Below are 16,135 nucleotides of genomic sequence, written 5' to 3' on the forward strand. Positions count from 1 at the left end.
CATCTTACCCAGCATACGCTCCTTAAAGTTAAGTGAAGGACCCTAAGCCAGGGACTGTCACGGATCTTCAAAGGAAAGGAGAGTTGGAGTGGAGACTGGGCGACTCTGGGCTGCTGGCTACAAAGAGGCAAAGGACCTCAAGCTTATAATGGCCCCCAGAGACACTGGGATGATGGGCCCTGCCTGCCCTCCCTGGATCTACTAGAAGAAAGCACCTCTACTCCACTGAGCTGGAACCCCAGGTTCCACGCCAGGGCTACATCACAGACCTGAGAGATGATGGGCTCTGGCGGTAATTTGTTAGGACCCCAGGGCCTGCTCAGTCCACCTGCACTGCCTAACTGACAAAGTTCTGCTCTGTGTCCCTGGCTTGTGCACCAAAGCAGGCGGAGCCAAAAACGCCCCCCTCCCAATCCTCCCTCTAAACACCATGACCCTGTGACAGTTTCAACAGTGAAACTGAGGTGGCAGGAACTACCACCACCCCACCCTCGTGAGGCTGACCAGCCTCTCATCAGGGTACTACAAGGACCAGCATGCCATAGGGCTGAGCTTGAGATCCTTGTGGGCGTGTGGGAGGCAGATGGATGGGAGAGTCTGAGGGAAGGGGGTGAGGGGGCTGAGGCCCAGCCTCAGGGTCCCTCAAGATAGGAAGTGAGGGGCTGGAGAGATGGCTCAGTGGTTAAGAGCACCTTCTGCTCTTCCAGAGGTCCTGAGTTCAATTCCCAGCAACCACATGGTGGCTCACAACCATCTATAATGTGATCTGATGATAAAGTACTCATATACAATAAATAAAATTTTTTTAAAAAATTTTTTTAAAAAAGATGGGAAGTAAAACCTGGGAAATAAAAGGGCTGCACGTCGCAGGTAGAATGCGAAAATAACGTTATTATTGTCCTGCCCTCCCCTGCCCGGGCCACGGAGCTCGGTGAATCACGCACAGAGGCGAGGATGCACTTGGTGTTTACTAGGGGTGAGCTGGAGTAGACCTGGCTATCAGACTTTCTTGGTGATGTATTTGGGGGTGGCAAGTTCGTTAATGCGAGGAGACGCCTCGGCCGCCAGAGAGGCTGGGGAGATGTAGTACGGGTTGTAACCCTCGTTGAGGTCCTTTCGAATCCTGGGCTGGGCCAGGGAGACGATCCGTGAACTGGCCACTGCTTTCTTGGTGACATCCAGGACCTCCCACTGAGGATTTCGGTCAGGAACGCACTTTTCTGACATAGCCTTGGGTGCTAGAGGGCAAAAGAGAGGAACAGCGCCAGGCTCAGACTTCTCGGGCAAAGCTCCAAGCTGGATCTGTCCAGCAGCAAAGGAGTAACAGGCCTGTGTGATTCATGTCCACAGTGTCACTCAGAGCACGCAGCGTCCACGTAGTGGAGTATTATACAGCCATGAACAGGACAAAAGCTCTGAAACAACACAGCACTTGGGGGTGAGAAGCTCTAGGGTAATGAGAGAGCCAGACACGGAAGGACAGACAGCATGAGACTCCAATGGCAGGAAGCGTCCTGTGCGGGTGAATCCAGAAGAGGAAGTGGATTCAGGGGTGCTGAGGACTGGGAAGACCAGGCGAGTGCTCACGAGGACAAGGCTTTCTCTCTTGTGGTGACAGAATGTTCTAGAACTGGATGGGTGATGATCAGATACACTTGCGAAGATGTTGAAAAACTGCCTTTTAAGAGGGTGAATTGTGAAGAAAATATTTCATCTGGTCACAGTGCTCAGAAAGGAGGCACAGAAAGGTGCCAGGGAGAGGATGGGTCTTCTCTCCACGTGGGCCTGGTGGCTGCAGCGTGGAGGGCAAGAGAGGACGGTGTCCGTTACAGCTGTGGGGATGGGCTCGGGATAGGGCGGGCAAAGCTGCAGAGCCTCTCCCCGGCAGCTTGGGCCTTGGTGAAGATGGACAAGGCCACCCGGGCCAACCGCCTGATGGCACAGACACCCTGGGGAAAGTGGAACCCTGGGATACAGAGCCATCATATAGAACACCCCTCTTGTGTCCCCAAGAAGCTTTCTGTAAACATTTAACCAAGCAAGGAAAGCCCATCCTGAATGTGGCAGCACCATCCCGGGGGCTGGTGCCACACACTGAGAAAGCTCCGTGGAATTTTAGTTTCTTTTTTAAAAAACACAGAAATAGCTGGGGGGTGGTGACATACGCCTTTAATCCCAGCACTTGGGAGGCAGAGGCAGGAGGATCTCCCTGAGTTTGAGGCCAGCCTGGTCTACAGAGCTAGTTCCAAGACAGCCAGGGCTGTTACACAGAGAAACCCTGTCTCAAAAATCAAAAACCAACCAAACAAACAAACAAAAAAACCCAAAAATAAAAAACACAAATACTTGAAGAATGTTTTTGCTCTAGTCCCAGCTGTGGGATAAGGGGCTGCTTTAGATTGTCCACAGCGGCTGACTAGGATTTGCCCCGTGTTCTGGCACGGACGTGGTTTTTTTTTTCAGCTGCAGATAGTTTCTGCGACTGTGTGACATTTGGGGGTGGGGGGGCTTTACAGAGGGTACATAAATGCTAGAGTTCTTGGGTGGTTGTTGGTTGTTGTTGGTCGCAGTTTGTTAAGCAGTTGTGCACAAAAAAAAAAAAAGAAACAAGAAGAAATTAGCTCTCCTGACTGCAAAGATGGAACTTGCTCCAAGGAGCTCAATGCCCCTAATCAGCAGGAAGTAGCCTAGAGATAAAAAAACGTCCCTTTCTGACCCCTGCCTTTATTCAGGACGTCTTCCCTCTCCTCTCTATCCCTTTGTGTCTCTTACCTAGTGGGAGAGGGTTTACGGAGTGGACGAACCCACAAAGCAGCAAAGTCCAGCAACACCATCATGCGTGTCTCTGTTTCCTGACTGCCGATATGTCGTGACCCGCTGCCTCACACTGCTGCCTCATGCCTGCCGCAAGAATGGGCTGTCCCCTCTGACTGAGAGCCAAAAATCAACCCTTCCTCAAGCGCTTTGCTCAGGTCATGGAAAGAGGCCAAGGCAGCTGATACAAGAAGCCCTTTCCCTCAGTTCCCTCAGAACCCAAGTGCCCCCACACTGGATCAGAGCTCTCATAGCAAAGGTCCTGGGGTAGAAATAAGCCAGTGTCAGGGACGTGGTGGTCCCAGGGCAGGGGGGAGCCAACCCTCCGTGGACTCAGGGCGTTGAAACTTTCATCTCTTTAAAAAAAAACAATTTTATTATTTAGTATGTATGAATGTTTTTGTCTGGATGCACTCCTGGTGCAGGCAGAGGCCAGAAGAGGGTGTCGGATCCCCTGGAGCTGGAGTTACCGAGCGTTGTGAGCTGCCGTGTGGGTGCTGGGAGGAATCGAACCCCGGTCCTCTGGAAGAGCAGCCAGTGCTCTTAACCGCTGAGCCGTCTCTCTAGCCCCAACATCTGGCTGTTTAAACTCTGTGAAGCACAGCATGACAGTGGAGAAGAGGGCCCTCCCCTGCCCGACAGGCCTGACAGAAGCAGAGCTGGGCACGTGCTCCCACCCACAGCCAAGTGCACCCCAATGTGCCAGCAGCAGAGCAAGTGCCTGGCAAGCCCAGGGCTCCAACTGTACCCCAGCGCCAAGAAGTGCTGGTCGCAGCCCTCCACAGCTGGACAGCAAAGTGTGCCGCTGCCCTCACCCACGGCGTGCACCTGGCCTGAGCGAGAGGGAGCACACACACACAAAGACATGCATGCTCACGCGTGCTCACATCACCTCACACTCACCCTTCACTAGCTGAACATCTGGACATAACAGAAACCACACACACACACACACACACACACACACACACACACAGGCAAATTTTAAAAAGACAAGCTTATCCTGGGAGGAGCCACCTCAGGGAGTCCGACAGAGGGTTAGTCACCATCGTCTGTAGAGAGCACCTCCAAACTGTAAGCCAAAACCTGGAACTGAGGCACCTGGAAAGCCTGAACCCAAATGGCCAGCCCCCTGCTCTGCAAGCATCAGCCAAGAGCAGTGAGGAGTCAGTGACTCGCAAGCTGACAGCCTCTCGGGTCCAGGACGCATGGACAGGATGCAGCAAAGACACACCCGGGCGTGCCTCACTCACAGGTGGTGATACGTGTGCAAAAAAGCACATCCATTACGTCAGGGCTCCCAGAGTCTGAGGTGAACAACAGGGTGCGGGAATGACCCAGAAGGGGGCAAGCCCTGAGGCCACCAACATGTAAGGCACCTGCTAAAGGTCACCGATCCCTGCTGGCTGCTGGGTACTGGCGGTGGGAGTCATTGGGGGGGGGGCGGGGGAGCGTGCTACAGGCACAGCCAGTCAGTGTGGGGTGAGAGTCCGTGGACAGCCTGGAAAAGACACGTGGCTCTGCACTGTGTGTGGCCTCTAGGTTGTGACTTCAGGTGTTACCTTCACTTTCTTCTTTGGACCCTTTTGTCTTCCCACGACGAGTGCACACCACTTTCGCCACTGGTGACTGACTAACTATTCAACGTTCACACAGAAAAGCATCAAACAATCGCTCCAATGCAGCCCTCACAGCTCAGCCTGGCTACCTAGTGCCTGCCCTCGACTTCGTCCTCCTGCACCCACTCTCTTTGCCAGTGCCCTCCACTATAACCTCTGACGGTTGCTAGTATTCAGACAGTTGAGGGAGGTAAGACACGAGGAAGACACACACCTGGCAAGTCAGGCCGGAAAGCCATCCCTCACCCACCCCGACCTCCACAAGGGCATCTACTCACTGGCCAGCTGAAGAAGGCGGTTGTAGTCTGACACGTAAGGCTTGCGTTTTGGCATAGGGTCCCACTCTTCTGCAAGGGTGGCGGGGGGCCTGGGCTTTGCCAGCTGAAGGGTCCGTGGGGTGGGGACTGCCATCTGGGCTGCTCTGGATACCTGGGAAACCTGGAAACAGAAATGGGGGGGCGGGGTGGGGGGAGTGAAGCATTCCTGGTTCCTCACAGTCCATGGAGCAGGAACACCCTGACTCCCAGGGAGAAACTAGCTCTGCATTGTGTTCAACAGGGATTAGTAGCCTTGGTACACCAAAAGCCCCTCAGGGACATCACAAAATGGCAATGCTCTCAGCTGACTTGGGAAAGGAAAACCAGAAAACAAAATACAAGAAATAATAATAGCTCAGCATGGATGCTCGCTTTAATCTGGCATTTGGGAGGCAGAGGCAGACAGATCTCTGTGAATCGGAGGCCCTCCCAGTATACATAGCAAAACTGGCTCAAAATGAATAAAATATAAGCAGAGAGAGAGAGAGAGAGAGAGCAAGCTGTCATTGGACATCACAGACTCGAAAACACCCTGGTGAAAATGTGGTAGCAGAGATGCCGTGCAGGACTGGAGAGAGACTGGGTGCACAGCTTTGAGGGGTTCAAGCCACTGATGCACACACAGCATGCACACTAAGCCAGCATGGAGCGTGCAGGATCCACCGGATCTGATGGCTGTGTGCATTGATGCACACACAGCACACATGCTAAGCCAGCGGGAAGCGGGAAGGATGTACCCAATGGGTGTGCACATCGATGCACATACAGCACGCACACTAAGCCAGCAGGGAGGGTGCAGGATCCACCAGATCCAATGGCTGTGTGCATGAATGCACACACACCACACACACTAAGCCAACCGGGAGCGTGCAGGATCTGCTGGGTGTGCGCATCGATGCACACACAGCACACACGCTAAGCCAGCAGGGAGCGTGCAGGATCTGCTGGGTGTGTGCATCAATGTGCACACAGCACACACGCTAAGCCAGCAGGGAGTGTGCAGGATCCACCCGATGGGTGTGCGGCACAAGTTCAAATGCTTCCACAGAAGCCAAGGCTTAACCGAGGGAGGACGGTGGGGCATCAGTCACCAGTGACGATGAGGACAGGATGAGCTTCTGAGCCGCTGGGGGCAGGGACAACAAGTGGCTGCTCTGGTGGGAACTTGGCGACACCAGGAGGGACTGCTGAGGTGGAAGGAGAGGGCAGGTCAAGGGATATATATCCCTCGGGTACGGTGGGTTTTTTTTGTGGGGGGTAGGGAGGGGATTTTGAGACAGGGTTTTTCTATGTAGCCCTGGCTGTCCTGGACTCATTGGACTCACACAGGTTAGGCATTTATTCTTTTTTTTTTTTAAGTACTTTAAAGCTGGGCGTGGTGGCGCATGCCTCTAATCCAGCACTCAGGGAGGCAGAGGCAAGAGGATCGCTGTGGGTTCGAGGCCAGCCTGGTCTACAAAGGGAGTCCAGGATAGTCAGGGATACACAGAGAACCCCTGTCTCAAAACATAAAAAAAATTTTAATTTAATTAAATTAATAAATACTTGAATAATTTTATGTGTACGTAGGACTGTTCATCACATGTGTGCAGTGCCTCCAGAAACCAAAAGAGAGTGTTACAGAGGTTGTGTGCCACCAGGGGTGTACTGTGAGTGGAGCCCGGGTCCTGAGTAAGAGCAGCCAGTACTCTTAGCAGCTCAGCCATCTCTCCAGCTCCATTGTCCAAGGCCTCAGATCAGATCTGTGACCGCTGCTCATCACTCACCTTGGAAAAGCCACTGTATTTCCCAGCCTGAGTCTTCCCCACTGACCCTCTCACGGGTCTCCTCCCTGGCAGGCCCAGGGAGAAGCCTACATGTATCTGCAGTCTAGCCGGGCCCGTTGGGTTCTGGAAGAGCCACTGCACACAGGAAGATGCAGCCCAGCCCTGGGGAGTTGGTATTGGGCCTGCATGGCGGGTAGGAAGTGACAGGAGTCCTTGGACAGACTAGGCCAGTGCCAGGATGAGGAGACAGGTGAGCCTTGTGTGTGAAGGACACGTGCGACTGGGAAGGTTTCTGGGCAAAGCCTGAGCCTGGCTGAGGCTAGACCTTCAGCTTGCAGAAGGATGGAAGGTTCCCAGTGGAGCCTCAACCCCAGGCCCAGGAACCTAGACTCTCCAGAGGGTCCTGGTGACTGTGGAGGCTTTAGGGGATTGCACCCCTGAGGCACAGGAGTGGTATGAATTCAGGCCCAGCAGGGAGGAGGTGGGCACATCTGAGAGTGGGTGGGCGGTGGGGTGAGGGGGGTAAAGGCAGGAAGAGCCATATTGGCATTTGGATCCCAAGAGATCCACGTTCAGAAGTCATGCCTGAGGGCTGGAGAGATGGCTCAGAGGTTAAGGGCACTGACTACCTTTCCAAAGGTCCTGAGTTCAATTCCCAGCAGCCACATGGTGCCTCACAACCATCTATAATGGGATCTGATGCCCTCTTCTGGCCTTCAGGTGTATGTGCGGGCAGAGCACTGTATACATAACAATAAATAAATAAATCCTTTTTTGTTTTGTTTTGTTTTTTTGTTTTTTCGAGACAGGGTCTCTCTGTGTTAGCCTGGGCTGTCCTGGACTCACTTTGTAGACCAGGCTGGCCTCGAACTCACAGCGATCTGCCCACCTCTGCCTCCCGAGTGCTGGGATTAAAGGCATGCGCCACCACGCCCGGCATAAATAAATAAATCTTAGAGAGGCAGAGGCAGGTGGATCTCTCTGTGAGTTCGAGGCCAGCCTGGTCTACAGAGTGAGTCCAGGACAGCCACGACTATACAGAGAAGCCCTATTTCAAAAAAATTTTTTATAAAAAGCCATGTCTGAGAGCAGCAGGCCACGTTTTTGGATGTCAAGGAATTGCTGTTATTTCTCAGTGTGGTGTTTGCCCTGCTTTTACATTTTCCTTGGTCTAAATGTGTATGGGAATGTCATAAGGGAGATAGCATACTGCTGGGACCTTGCTTTGGGTTTTTGAAACAAGGTCTCACGTAGCCCAGGCTGGCCTTGAACTTATTAAGTAGCTGAAGGTGGCCTTGAACTCCTGACCCTCCTATATCTACCTCCTGGGTGCCATGGACGACAGATGTGAGCCACCACACCTGGCTGTACTTTGGTTTGGTTTTGATTTTTTTGTCTTTTTGGTCTTAGTTGTTGGTTTGTTTTCATTCTCTCCTTTCTTTCTTTCTTTCTTTCTTTCTTTCTTTCTTTCTTTCTTTAAACCAGGGTCTCTCTGCGTAGCCCTGACTGTCCTAGGATGCATTATACAGACCAGGCTGGACTCGAACTCACAGAGATCCTTCATCTCCTGAGGATGAAAGGCGAGCACCACCAGGCTCGGCAGGTGTCTGGTTTTGGCATCAGGGTCTTCCTATGAAGGCCTGACTGGCCTGGAATTTGCTGTGTAAATGGAGTGGGCCTCGAACTCACAAAACTCTGTCTGCCTCCTGCCTGGGAGTCAAGGCCTGCACAATCGTACTCAGCTCTCCACCTTGTTTTTGGGGACCGCGTCTCTCGTTGAGCCTGGAGTTCATCAACTCAGCTAGACTTGGCTGGCTGGGGAGCTCCAGCCGGACTTTAAGATTGTTTTTAAAAAAAAAAGCAGGTCCAGATAGCCACACAGAGTGGCTGGTCACATCCCTTCAGGTGGTGTCACTCCACCATGGAGCCCTGTCCCAGACAGAGACCAGGTGCTGTGATGACCGAGAACATTCAAGAAGCAATGGAGTCCCAGATGCCTCCGAGGGCAGGAGAGGTGACAAGGCTCAAGGGACAGAGGGGGAGGATAGTTTTCCAGATGAGCCGGTGAACCCATCCATCCCACAGAGACTGCCCTCCCCACTGCCTTCCCCTCACCTACATCCAAAGGCAGCTAACCGCCTGTCCCAAGCACTTAGACTACACCGCAGGCACTACCTACCTCGGACATGTTAATGCTCCAGATGTTGTTTCGAATTTTTGGGGTAGCCAGTTGCTTCAGCCGGTTAGAAGGTTGGAACTCCAAAGTGGATCGAGGGATGGGCCAGATGGGCGTGGTCCTAAAAGGCACTTGGAGTTCAGGCATCATCCCACCCCTCTACAGAGTTGTGAGCAACTAACTCAGAATGCTTTCTCAGAATGCTCCTGGGATGGAAAATGCTGAAACAGGCCCCAGGTGTCCAGCCCAGAGCAGGGGGTGCGGTACCCTCAGGTGTGGCAAAGGACCACCCCTGTCCCCATCAGGAGCCTGACTGAGGTGAAGACCCAGAGATACAGTGTCCTGTGGCTGCCACAAAAGTCTAGGAAGCGACTACCCTGCACACCAAGGGTAAAACCGGGTCCCATCTAAGCCCCGGTCCAGGAGCAAATGCTGCCACAAGAATGCCCCTGCCAACCTAAGCTTCTGCGCATGCTAAAGCCAACCCTGCCATTGGCTGCCACAAGCTGGAACACAGCATCTCACCCTGAAATCCACCCCAGAGCAAGGGACATGGCCACCCACACGCGAGCGTGGCCCCAACGTCCTCTTGCACAGAACAGGGCTGCACATAAACACGGGTGTGAAAACTCGGGATCCCACAGTGGTGTCATGGAACCCACTTCAGCCATCAGTGAGAGTATGTTTTCCCCTCTGCACAGACGCAGCCAAGGTTTGCCTGAGTGGCTCTGAGGACAGGCTTCAGAAAGCATGAGTGTCCCCCACATCCCAGGGCCATGAGCACCAGTGAGTGACCCAAGAGGCTGGGCTGATCATCTCTGAGTGGCATATCCCCATGGTTCCCAAGGCCAGGTAGCCTTGGAACATTGGCTGGAGGTTTGAGACTCAAGAGCAGGACATGCTAAGCCCTCTTTGAAGGAAGCAGGAGGAGGCTGGGACCCACCCCCCACCCACCCACCCCCACCCACCCACCCACCCCCCCTGCCAGTGGCGCCTGCTGTCCTCCCTCCCTCACCTGTTGTTGTTGTAATATTCCAAGTAGAACCGCTTGGGCCTCGAAAGTTCCTCCACTCTGCGGGACACGTCTGAACGGAAATGGCCCAGTCACCACAACTACACTGCCCCACCCCCTGCAGGACCCACTCAGCCCGCCACAGGTCCAGGCAGGGGCCACAGGCTAGAGACATGGGCCCTTTGCCAAGCAGTGTCCCCAGCCAGGCCATCACTGGGAAGACGGGCGTAATACAATAGACAACCAGTCAACAAGCCTTGGCTCCCTCCTCCCCAGGGCTGAACACAAGAGGCTCACAAACTGGATTTCTGTCTGAAGTTGGTGCTGACCTAGGATTTCTAGGGCTGGGAGTGGGGCATGGAGATGTGTCTGGAGCCGCAGGAGAGGCCCTGCTTGGCCGCACTCATCCGCAGAGGAGCTCCTGTTGGGGGCCTTTATCTGAAGGAGCCCACACTCTCAAAGATGGATCCCGCTTGGGGACGAAGGCAAGGTCTCGGTAAAACAAATTCTAGCTCTGCCCAGATTTGCCACGGAGACAGCTTTGATCCCCTCCCCTCGGCCTCCAATCCTATAGAATTCTAGCCACTCGGGGAGGTGGGGGAGAACTGGGTTCCTGGGCATAGGGGGAAGACTAAGGAGGTGGCCACATTCTGAGCAGAGGTGGCAGGGCCAGGGCCAGGATGAGGACACCCCAGAGAGACAGAACCTACCAGGGACCGTGATGGTCAAGGTGGTGTCCTCGGTAAACCGCTCAGTCCAGTACACAGAGGGCCTGGAATACAGCAGAGCAGCTCAGGGCAAGGTGCCCTGCGCCCTGCGCCCTGCGCCCTGCGCCCTGCGCCCTGCGCCCTGCGCCCTGCGCCCTGCGCCCTGCTTAGGGAGGGGAGTCCTGGGGAACCAGGGAGGGCAGCCTGAGACAATGGAAGGACGACACAGGAGCAGACGGGGCGGGTGAAAGGACCAAGTGCCGCTTGGAGAGCTGCGCCCCTCGGATACACAGACACTAGCCAGCAGGCCTGGGGCACAGCAGGAGAGTGGAGGCAGGACAGCCCCCATCCGAGAGCCCTCCACCCCCAGAACCTACACCTGGAGAGAAGGCGGCTCAGGTGTGTCCCTGGAGCCTGGCATGTCCCTGGCACAGACAGGTGACACAGGAAGGGGACACCCCCAACTCACCAATACAGGCAGAACTGCAAGTTGGTCTTGCGTGGGGCAATCCAGGTATAGCCCTTACAACAGCACCCCATCCTGCGATGAGACAGGGTCCCAGGCCCTGCCTTTGCCTCCGGGTCCCCACTGGATACCACCCAAGGGCCCCACCTCTGGTGTCCTGCCTGCCGCTGCCGCCACCCCCCAACAGCCCGCTTATTGTTTAGGTGTCCTGCCCAAAGTGATGGGTCAGTGACAGGGTCAGAAGAACATGTCAGGCCTGGGCTCCCCCTGCCTTGCCACCTCACGGGCCCAGACCTCACCTGTCTCTCAGGCGTTGCCAGTTGTTCTTGGGCTTGGCCAGTTCCAGAAGCCTCTGGCCCCTCTTTCTCCTGCTCTTGGCTGTGGAGAAGCTGGGAGTCCGCTCATTGATAGACAGCTGGCTGCAAAAGTTTTTGGTGTCAGGGTCTGCTGGTCCACTCCATGTATCTGGGAACCCGAAGGGCAGTTCTGCTCCCCCATCAGGAGTCTCTCTGGTCAGCTCTGGGCCCCTGGAGCCTCGTCACTCTCTGTGAAGGAGTTTGGCATCACCCAGGCTCCAAGCTGTCTAGAAACTGAGCCCTGGGCCCGTGGAACCGGAAGAAGCCAACTCCACTTCCTGAGGCCGTTGGGAGAATGAACATAATGCTCACTTCTCTCGCGGTTCCCCGAGTGGCTGCTATGTGGCAGGACCCAGAGCAGGACAGAGCCACCAACAGGACCCCTGTCTCTGGGAAGCTGGGGGATGGGGGTGGGGTCTCTACAAGGAGGGACAACAAATATGGCCAAGCACAAACCGTGTGCGTCAGCACCTGCCTCCTCCCAGCGCCCACCTGCCCACAGGGTCCCAGCACCCACCTCAATTCAACCACGTCCACCTCCAAATCTCCTCCAAGAGCATCATTCAGAATGGGGGCCATGCTGAGCTCTTCCTCAGCCACTTCCTCCGGGGGAATCTCCTCCTCTGGGTCTTCTGGGGCTAGCCGTGAGGTGCCCGGGGAGCCCTGAAGCCAGTGGCTTTCAAATGACGCACTCCGAAAGCCCAAGTTGCCATTACCCAAACTTCCATTGCTCTGCCTGTGATCTAGCCCAGCCGAAGCCTTAGCCTCTGTGACAAGGCAGTTCAGCAAACTGGCCTGGTGTTCGCCAAGTTCCCCCATGTGCTCGGCCCCTCCTAAACCCTTTAACCTCACTCCCTCAACTCCCTAATGGATCTGTTGCTGCCACAGCAACAAGAGAATGCCCACCCAAGGGTTCCGAGGACCCCATTCTAGCCACTGTGGGATCCTAGGCCCTGGGGTGCACAGCTTAGGATTCCAGCCTTCATGGCTTTCTTTTGGAGTTTGGGGGGGACAAGAGGCAACAGGGTCGCACTATGTGGCCAAGGCTGGCCTCGAACCCAAGCTCCTCCTGTTTCAGCCTCCTGAGTGCTAAGATGACCCACCTGCACTGGACTGAGAGTCGAGTTTTTTTCCCAGATAGGGTTTCTCTGTGTAGCCCTGGTTGTCCTGGACTCGCTCTGTAGACCCAGGCTGGCCTCAAACTCACAGCGATCCACCTATCAGGCTGTCTTGAAACCTCTGCCATCAACTTGATCCCAAACTCAATTTAGCCTCAGGCATATTCTTAGGACACAGGCAGAAATCAGGAGTCAACCATGCGTACAAAATGGCAGGGACCCCGAGGGCAAGCTCGCAGACTCTTTCAAAGGCTTCTAGGGTGATCCTGTCTTTGGTTATGTGGCCCTAACTGGGACTGGCCGGTGCCTGTGGGAGCTGGGTGACTCTAGCCACGTCCTTTAGCAATGTCTAGTCCTCACGTTCCCCCCTTGGTGGTGTTCCATCTCAAATCCTTGAATGACGGTTTAAGAGCTGATATTGGGATTTCAACACCATGAGTTGAAACCACTAGAGATCGATCCAGCCCTTCAAATCTATGGGGCCACTCCTATTCAAACCACCACATCTCCAAAAAAAAGAAAGGAAGGAAGGAAGGAAAGGTATAAAAATCAAACATTTAGTGACTATGAATCATAGAAAAGAAATTCATTCACAATTTTTAGTGTAATATGTGATCTTATCATTCACAATTTTTGTTATAATAAGGGCAAAGATTGGTGTGGAAGAGAAGGCTGCACACATCAGCCCAAATTTGCCACAGTCAGGCCAGCCCAACTCTGAGAGTAGCCATGCAGCCCAAGTGGAAGGGCACAACACACACACACACACACACACACACACACACACACACACACACACCACACACATACACCACACACCAAACACACCACACACCATACACACACACATACACACCACACATACACACACAGGACAGCAGTACGCAGGGAGGCAGCATCTATGCTTGGGTTCCTCAGACACAAACCAGCCCATACCACCTCCCCGGATGCACATCACCCTGACTTTAAACAATCTCCACCTGTCCGCATGCGCAGGTCCTCTCCTCTGTGCCTCCACTGTTTCCTCCTCTCAGCTCCCTCTCCTCTTCCTCTGCTCCCTCTGTGGCTTATCCCTGCTCTAGGGATTCCCTGCCTGGTCTCTCCTCAGCCCCGCCCCGTTCCTCTCCGCGCATCAGGACGTTCTTGCTTCCCTGCCCTACTTCCTTGCTCTTCTTTTCCATCGTTTCGGTTCTCGATGGTCTCTGGTTCTTCCTTTCAAAGCAGACACCACGTTTCCGACCGGAGTCGGGAAGGCTGAGGCACCCAGCCAGCCCACCTGTGCTTCAAGCCCGGACCGTGGCGATGCTCATGGCGACCACTAGATGGCGGCCTACTCACGGCCACCGGTGCCCTCCTGCGGCACCCGGACTCCCGGCTTAGAGCCCAGGTCTCCCCGCAGCTGGACAGCGCCGGCGCGCATGAAAACTACCATTAAACGAAGCTTGAGGCCAAAGCAGCCTCTGATGAGTCACAAGTGTTCTCTTCCCTCACTCTGTAACCGTCTGTGGCTCCCTCGGACCCAGGATGTCGGTTCCCCAGGAGATGATCGCAGACTGGTGCCCTGGAGGGAAGCCATCAAACAATCAAAACAATGGTGAAAACTAAGCCCCTTTCCCTTGGATTCCAGGCCTCCCTGTCCTCAGGGGCAAAGTCTCTAACAAAAGTCTGACCTTCCCAGAGTTCCTTTAACCAAGAGCAGGGAGGTGCAGGCTGAGACTTGAGGACAGGATACTTTAGAAACCCGCTGCCTCTGAGAAAGCGCCAGATAGATTTCCAAAGTGGTTGTACAAGTTTGCACGCCCCCCCCCCCCAGCAATGCAGGAGTGTTCCTCTTTCTCCACATCCTCGCCAGCATGTGCTGTCACTTGAAATTTTTGATCTTGCTGTCACTTGAAATTTTTGATCTTAGCCATTCTGATGGGTGTGAGATGGAATCTCAGAGTCGTTTTGATTTGCATTTCTCCGATGACTAGAGATGTTGAGTGTTTCTTTAAGTGTTTCTCTTTCGATATTCCTCTGTTGAGAATTCTCTGTTTAGTTCTGAGCTCTCAACTGGGTTATTTGGTTTGGTAGGAATAGGGCTACCTCAAGACCCAGCTATTCCACTCCTTGGACTATACCCAGAAAATGCTCCACCACACAACAGAGACATATGCTCAACCATATTCATAGCAGCCTTATTCATAATAGCCAGAACCTGGAAACAGCCTAAATGTCCCTCAGTTGAAGAATGGATAAAGAAACTGTGGTACATTTACACTAAGGAATACTACTCAGCTATTAAAAAAAAAAAAAAAAAAAAAAAAAAACAAGGAAATCCTGAAATTTGTGGACAAATGGCTGGAACTAGAAATGACCATACTGAGGGAGTTAACCCAGAAGCAGAAAGACTCACATGGTATATACTTGCTTATAATTGGGCACCAGCCCAAAAGGCATGTCCCATAAAAGTCTTTACTTACCAGGAGACTAGGATAGATGTGAGGACATCCTCCTACTGGGACTCTAGGTAAGAGAAATATAGGAGATGGGGAAATAGAAGGATCCAGAGGATCTTAGAAACTTACAAGTAATGGGTGGACCAGGGCTCAGGGGTGTCTGCTCAAACTATTGCACTAACCAAGGACAATACAAGCAGTAAACATCTGACCCCTACTCTGATCTATCCAATGGACAAGACATTCTCCACAGCTATGTGGAGAGCAGGGACTAACTGTGACATGAACTCTGGTGCCCCATATTTGATGACCTCCCCTTGGTGGGGAGCCCTGGTGGCACTCAAAGAAAGAACAGGCAGGCTACCAAGATGAGACTTGATGGCCTCTGATCATAAAGTGGGGGAGGAGGTCCCCCTGGGTCATTAGGGGAGGGGAATAGGGAGGGGGTGGGAGGGAGGGAGGAACGGGAGGTTACAAGTGATGGGATAACAATTGAATTGTAATCTGAATAAATTAATTAAATAAAAAAATAGAAGACCAAGAAGAGACTTGATACCCTATGAGCATATACAGGGGGAGGAAGTCCCCCTCAGTCACAGTCATAGGGGAGGGGAGTAAGGGGGAAATGGGAAGGAGGGAGGAATGGGAGGATACAAGGGAGGGGATAAGCATTGAGATGTAATATGAATAAATTAATAAAATAAAATAAAATAAAAATAATATGTTCTATGGAAACCAGAAAAGTTTCCAATCTCTATATTTATAGATCTTGATGCTAAAGTTAAAAAAAAATCTAATTTAATGGTTATCATTTATGTAACTTGTCAAAGTCTTATTGTACATCAAAATCATGGTGTGTAAAACAAGAGATGCAAATTAATGGAAAAAATTAGAAGAAAAAATCCTCTGCCTCGGCTCCCTGGCTCTGCTGTTGTCTTTTCAGACAATCTTAAGCTTTCCAGGAAGGCAGCACCCAGGGCCTGGCCACTAGCACGCTAGCACTGGCGCGGGCTGCTTGGCTTCCCTGAGCAGCCACGTGTTCTTCAGAGGTCCCATAGCTGGGAAGTGCAGCACGCCTGGGGGTGGGGAGGACCTGACTCTCGCTGCCTGGGGGCCTGTTCCTGCCCTTCAGCACCATCTTCTCAGGTGTTCTGCTCTGGCAGTCAGGCAAGACTGTTTACATCTGCACAGGCGTGCTCCACGATCTTCCTCACAGCAGAGGGATTGTAATCCAGCAACACGGCGACTCTGGCTGAAGTACAGACACACCCCTGACACACACCTTTAATGCCAAACAATGAAGGTTAAGTTAGTTTGTAAACGAAAGCACCCATGTTTGAAAGTGA

The 16,135-nt window shown here is 53.2% G+C and overlaps 1 protein-coding gene across 3 annotated transcripts; it reads right to left on the reverse strand.

Annotated features, from left to right (window-relative positions):
• Positions 1–950: 950 nt before the first annotated feature.
• On the reverse strand, positions 951–12,117 carry SPMAP2 (sperm microtubule associated protein 2). 3 transcript variants are annotated; one of them, XM_084794470.1, is made up of 8 exons: positions 11,751–12,117; positions 11,177–11,296; positions 10,881–10,952; positions 10,415–10,476; positions 9,708–9,777; positions 8,696–8,813; positions 4,712–4,871; positions 951–1,238 (listed from the first exon to the last, which is right to left on the reverse strand). In XM_084794470.1, the coding sequence occupies exons 1-8, from the start codon at positions 12,050–12,052 to the stop codon at positions 1,000–1,002; spliced, it is 1,143 nt and encodes a 380-aa protein (XP_084650596.1). In that variant the 5' UTR covers positions 12,053–12,117; the 3' UTR covers positions 951–999. The 3 variants fall into 3 exon arrangements, with proteins under 3 accessions (XP_084650596.1, XP_084650597.1, XP_084650598.1); XM_084794472.1 differs by lacking the exon at positions 951–1,238 and adding an exon at positions 3,181–3,405; XM_084794471.1 differs by lacking the exon at positions 10,881–10,952 and having other exon boundaries at positions 11,751–12,116.
• Positions 12,118–16,135: the final 4,018 nt, after the last annotated feature.

This window comes from Acomys minous (assembly GCF_964271855.1).
Source record: "Acomys minous genome assembly, chromosome: 9".
NCBI lineage: Eukaryota > Metazoa > Chordata > Mammalia > Rodentia > Muridae > Acomys > Acomys minous.